A 5468-nucleotide genomic window follows, 5' to 3' on the forward strand; every position below is an offset into this window, starting at 1 on the left:
GTCTCCTTGAACTTCCTCTGGCCATGCCTTCACTGTGATGGGCAATGATTGATCCCATAGATGTTCTAAATACCTTGGATGAGCTCCTTGAGGAGCTCTTGCTCATCTGATTTATCTCCTGACAAGAGACTAATGTTGCCCCCAATCATTTAACCCTCACCCTCGTCCATCTAATCTTTCTTCCACCTGTTTTTGGAGTCCTCTGCCTCTTCTCCTTCTGCTTCTCCATCTTCTAAATGCCAGGCTGGGAGTTGCAGTGGGTCTCTGTTCCCTTTCCTTGCAGGGTGGAGGAGGAAAGGGATGAGCAGACACCTGATTGCACAAGTGGCTTCTCTCCAAGGGGCTCCTCCTGCTTCACCCTCCCTGCTCCTCGGTGGCTTGATGAGTTGGTGATTCACGGAGATGAATCTGATATCCAGCACTAAACCTCCTGAGAACTCTTTCCTTGGAAGCAGAAGTGGGACAGGCAGGCAAAGGGAAGCCCTGGAATGGGTGAAGTTCTCAGCTCCAGCTCCACCTAAACCATAATCCTGCGGAGAAGTCCTCAAGGCTGAGAACATCAGGTCTGGCTGGGATCTGGCAGGGCTTGGAATTGGATGCTCCATGTAGAGAAGGGGCACAAAGATATTTTGAACTCTTGCTGGAAGTGTTCAAGGCCAGGTTGGGCGGGGATTTGAGGTGGTCTAATGGAAGGTGTCCCTGCCCACGGCAGAGGGATGAAACAAGATGGTCTTCAATGTCTCTTCCAACCCATCCTGTGATTCTATGATTTAGGACTTTGTAGGTAACTAGCAGCTTTTAGAGGCAAAGAAGGCATTTTAAGACATTTCTTGTTTAGATTGTCACCATAAATGGGTAATAATCTAAAATGAGTTTAACCTGACTGTAGATATTGAGACTTCTCCAGGTCTAAACCCTGGAAACGCCCTTGGCATAAATCCACCGGGACGAAGCCCTTAATTTATGCCCTTTTCCTTTGAGTGTTTACCTTCACTGAACTCTCCAACCACAGATCAGATGGAGCCAAGCAGAACAAAACCCCCACTCAGTGCACCAGCAGCACTTCCAGCCTGACCAAGGGTAAATTAAAGCATTAAATCCAACAAATGGGGCGAATTCCCGTGGGGCTTTCACTCCTCTCAGCCCGGAGGTGAGAAAACAACCCACGTGCATTCCTGGCCTCTCACCCAGCTCGTGATCCCTGCCCACTGTTTCCAAATCGCTGTCTTCATCATCAGCCAGCTCAAAGGCAGGGAAGATATATATCCTGTCCCCAGGTGAGGGTGTTTTTCCTGGGCTGGGGAGACGACGGGGAGAAGATGAAGGGCTCTCTCCTTGCGGTGCTGGCTTTGATCCTCTGCGCGGCTCCAGGTGAGGTGACACCCTTGGCTCCCGGATAAAATATCCTGGAGTGGTTTAGAGGCAGGGACATTCCTATCCATGGGAGAGGTTCAGCCTCAACTCTTGTGTTGCAGCAGCTGAAGGACATGGGGCTCCTCTTTGGGTTTTATCATCCGTCATCTCGGGCGGAAGGCGCGGATTTTCCGCCTGGAAATTTCCCTGTCAAGGCTTTTTATGAATTTTTTAATGGGATTTTTATGGAAACAAGGCAAAAAAAAAAAAAAAAGGAAGCAGTTGCCACTGCTCTGCCTCTAAGAGACTTTGCCGGGAGTTTGTCTGTTGAGGTGGTGCAAGATTGTGGTCGTTTCTAAATCTTGATGAAGACGACATGACACGACAGCAACTCTGAACAGCTGGTTCCCACTCTGGAAGCAGCAGCTGGATAGGGCCACACCTACAACATCTGGCCTTGTGCAGCTCTTCCTACCCATCTCGGAGACCCGGGAAGCTCCCTGATTTCAGAGATTTTCGGGAAAAAGTTGGGGGTTAAGGAGAAGTCATGGACTGAAAGGGTTAAGCAGCTTTATGGTGGGATATTTGGTTTTTGCATCTTATTTGTGCTGTAGATGATTCATTTTATTTCACAGTGTGGTGGTAAATTAAATCAAAGCCCTTTTAAGGAATGGGATCTTATGTCCTCTCTAGACCAGACAATCCAGCAACCAGAGAGAATTAAATCTTATCCTCGCTTTGTAAAGAGGGACGGGGCTTGCCAGCGCTTGGAATTCTGCCACGTTGTCTGGTGCAGAGAAAGAATTCCTTGGAATAGTTATTTCTGTCTCATTGTGGCCTAAGAATACCTTTCTGCTATTTAGCTTTGTTCACTCACCAGAACAGAGGTTCTGACAGATTTCCAAGTGTTAACAAGGCCTGGGAGACAGAGAGTTTGTCCTCGGTGCCAAAATGAAGACTGGGCTAATCCATGCTGGATAATCCAGGCAGGAAAAATGAAGTGTTACATTGCACGTGTTTTAGGGCTGAGTTCTCCCAGCAAAGAGTTAAAAGCCCTTCTCCTCACCTTCTTTTTTCCTTAATCCAGGTATTGGGTGTATTTTTGAGGGCACTGATGTCCCACTGAAGGACGAGGGCATGGGAGCCTGACTTCTTTAGGCTGTGGAGGTCCCAATTAATGCTCTTCATCTGTCTTAGGCTTTCTGCCTAATTAGGCTGCAGCCTAATGATCTCCAGAACTAGAAAGGGTGACCCCAGGCCTTGGGACACCGTTGTAGATCCTCCAGCAGTTCCTGCCCTTCCCTGCTCCAGGCATCACATCAAAATCAGTGTCCTTGCCCCATCAAACTGAAGGAGGGAAATTTAGTTTAGATATTGGGAAGAAATTCTTCCCTGGCAGGGTGGGGAGGCCCTGGCATGGGTTGCCCAGAGAAGCTGTGGCTGCCCCATCCCTGGAAGTGTCCAAGGCCAGCTTGGATGGGGCTTGGAGCGACCTGGGCTAGTGGAAGGTGTCCTTGCCCATGGCAGGTTGGAACTGGATGATCTTTCAGGTCCCTTGCAACCCAAACCATGCCATGATTCTATGATTGTTGTGTTATTTTGAGCCCCCTGGCCCTTTGGGGTGTTATTTGGAGTGCAGGGTAGGACATGGTGGGTGTGTGCACAGATGTGTGTCCCTGACCCACGTGTTGGTGCAAATATTCCAGTGTGGGGATGGAAGAGTGGATTGGGTCTTTGAGCTCCATCCCTCCCATCAGACCTGCACCTCATGTATTTGAGACTCAGGGAAAAGAAGGTGATAATTTTTGCTGCCAGGGCTGGTGGCATTTCACAGAATCCCAAAATCCTTCAGGTTGGAAAAGACCTCCAAGGTCATCAAGTCCAGCCTGTGACCCATCCCCACCTTGTCGCCCAGCCCAGGGCACTGAGTGCTATGTCCAGGCCTTCCTTGGACACCTTCAGGGATGGGGACTCCAAACCTCTCTGGGCAGCCCCTTCCAGTGTCTGACAACCCTTTCCATGAAGAAATTCATCCTGATGTCCAAACTGAACCTCTCCTGGTGCAGCTTGAGGCTGTTTCCTCTCCTGTCCCTTGTTCCCTGGGAGCAGAGCCCAACCAGCTCCCCCTCTTGTCAGGGAGTTGCAGAGATCCAGAAGGTCCCCCCTGAGCCTCCTTTTCTCCAGGATGAGCCCCTCCAGCTCCCTCAGCTGCTCCAGCCCCTTCCCAGCTCCATTTCCCTTCCCTGGACACGCTCCAGCCCCTCAATGTCTTTCTTGTCCTGAGGGGCCTAAAACCGATTCCAGGATTTGAGGTGTGGCCTCATCAGTGTCAAATACAGAGGGACAACTCCTTCTCTGATTTTCTGATGATTTTTTCCTCCACCTTCCATGTCTTGTGTCCCCTCCTGCAGCCAATGCCCTGTATTGCTACACCTGCAACTGGGAACAAAGCAACTGGAGCTGCCTGAAGGCCGAGAAGTGCTCGGAGAAGGACGAGTACTGTGTGACCAATGTGGCCTCTGTAGGGATTGGTAGGTGCTGGTTGTGTGTCCCCTCCTGGGGACTCGGGAATGGGATGTGGGGTTTGGGCTGGATTTGTCATGGTTGCCCTGTGGTGATGGATGGGTGGAGGAGTCACTGGGAAGTGGAGTCCTTGGTGGCCCAGCCTGGCAGTGCTGAAGGTTTGAAATGCTCCTCCCCACCACACTGAGATTGTCCTTTGTTTCATTCCTGCATGAAAGGCAGGGGGACAGTGGGAGAAGGGGAAGGATCCTTCAGAGAAAGAATAAGTAAATTTGAACCTTGGTTAGACAAGGAGATGGAAAAAAACGAGTAGTGGGGGTGGATGAGAAGGTCTAGAGAGATGGAGAATCAGGGAATTGTTAAAGCTGGAAAAGACCTCTAAGGTCATCAAATCCAACCATCAGTGCACCACCACTATGTTCACCACTAAACCACGTCCTCAAATGTCAAATCCACACATTTTTTGAACACTTCCAGGGATGGTGAGTCCACCACTGCCCTGGGCATTGTCCCTTGTTCCCTGGGAGCAGAGCCCGACCTCCCCTGGCTCCCCCCTCCTGTCAGGGAGTTGGAGAGAGCAAAAAGGTCCCCCCTGAGCCTCCTTTTCTCCAGGATGAGCCCCCCCAGCTGCCTCAGCTGCTCCAGCCCCTTCCCCAGCTCCATTCCCTTCTCTGGACACTCTCCAGCCCCTCAATGTCCTTATTGTCATGAGGCGCCCAAAACTGATCCCAGGATTTGAGGTGTGGCCTCACCAGCGCCAGGAGAGGGGAAGGATCCCTTCCCTGGTCCTGCAGGTCACACTATTTCTGACACAAGGCAGATAGAGAGGAGAACAGAATTATTTCCTTCAGGCAGAGAAGCCTGGGAATGTGTTTCCAATCCAGGGATGAACGTTGTCTCACGGATCCCACCCTACACCTTGGACACGAGGGTTCACACTGGGAAGTGCCCAGCAAGGACATTAAATGCCTTGTGTGGGGGTCACCAACAATTGTTGGGCTGTGGTGGGACTGGGGTGGGTCTCATGGGGGAACAGTGGGACCCATTAATCCATCTCCCTCCTGTGAAAGCTGGAGGAGAACTTCCTAAACTCCCATCACTGACCCCGCTCTCTCCTCCCTCGGCCAAGGCTTTTTGTCTCTGTGGAAGAGGATCACCAAGAAGTGCTCTGAGACCTGCCCACACCACAACTTCAGCCTGGGCCTGGCTTCCTACACCTCCTACTGCTGCCAAACCTTCCTGTGCAACCTGAGTGCGTGCCCGGGGCCCAGGCTGGCCCGGCAGTGAGGTGCCAGGGAGCCCCATGCCGGTGCCCTTCTTCACCTGCTCCATGCTGAGGGAAGAAAGGGGGCTCCTGAAGGCCTGAAGAACGTGGCCAGATTCCCCCAGGAGGTCATGGCCACGGAACATGCTGTGGAATAGATAAAATATTATGGTCAGCACCTCCTGCCCTGTGTTGCCTCCTGACCTGTGGCTTCTCACTCGATTCTCACACCCGAGCTCTGTCACCTCAGCAGCTTCCTGGAGGAATGGCCCTGCTCTATCCTGCTGCCTGGGGCAGGGAGGTGCTGCTTCTGCATCTCCTGCATCTC

General features: G+C 51.6%; 1 protein-coding gene across 1 annotated transcript; it reads left to right on the forward strand.

The window, feature by feature from the left end:
• Positions 1 to 1319: 1319 nt before the first annotated feature.
• LOC108640009 (lymphocyte antigen 6E-like) lies at positions 1320 to 5163 on the forward strand. Its single transcript, XM_018074352.1, has 3 exons — positions 1320 to 1371; positions 3765 to 3884; positions 5006 to 5163. The coding sequence occupies exons 1-3, from the start codon at positions 1320 to 1322 to the stop codon at positions 5161 to 5163; spliced, it is 330 nt and encodes a 109-aa protein (XP_017929841.1).
• The last annotated feature ends 305 nt before the right edge of the window (positions 5164 to 5468 follow it).

This window comes from Manacus vitellinus, unplaced genomic scaffold (assembly GCF_001715985.3).
Source record: "Manacus vitellinus isolate BGI_N305 unplaced genomic scaffold, ASM171598v3 scaffold_1_pilon, whole genome shotgun sequence".
NCBI lineage: Eukaryota > Metazoa > Chordata > Aves > Passeriformes > Pipridae > Manacus > Manacus vitellinus.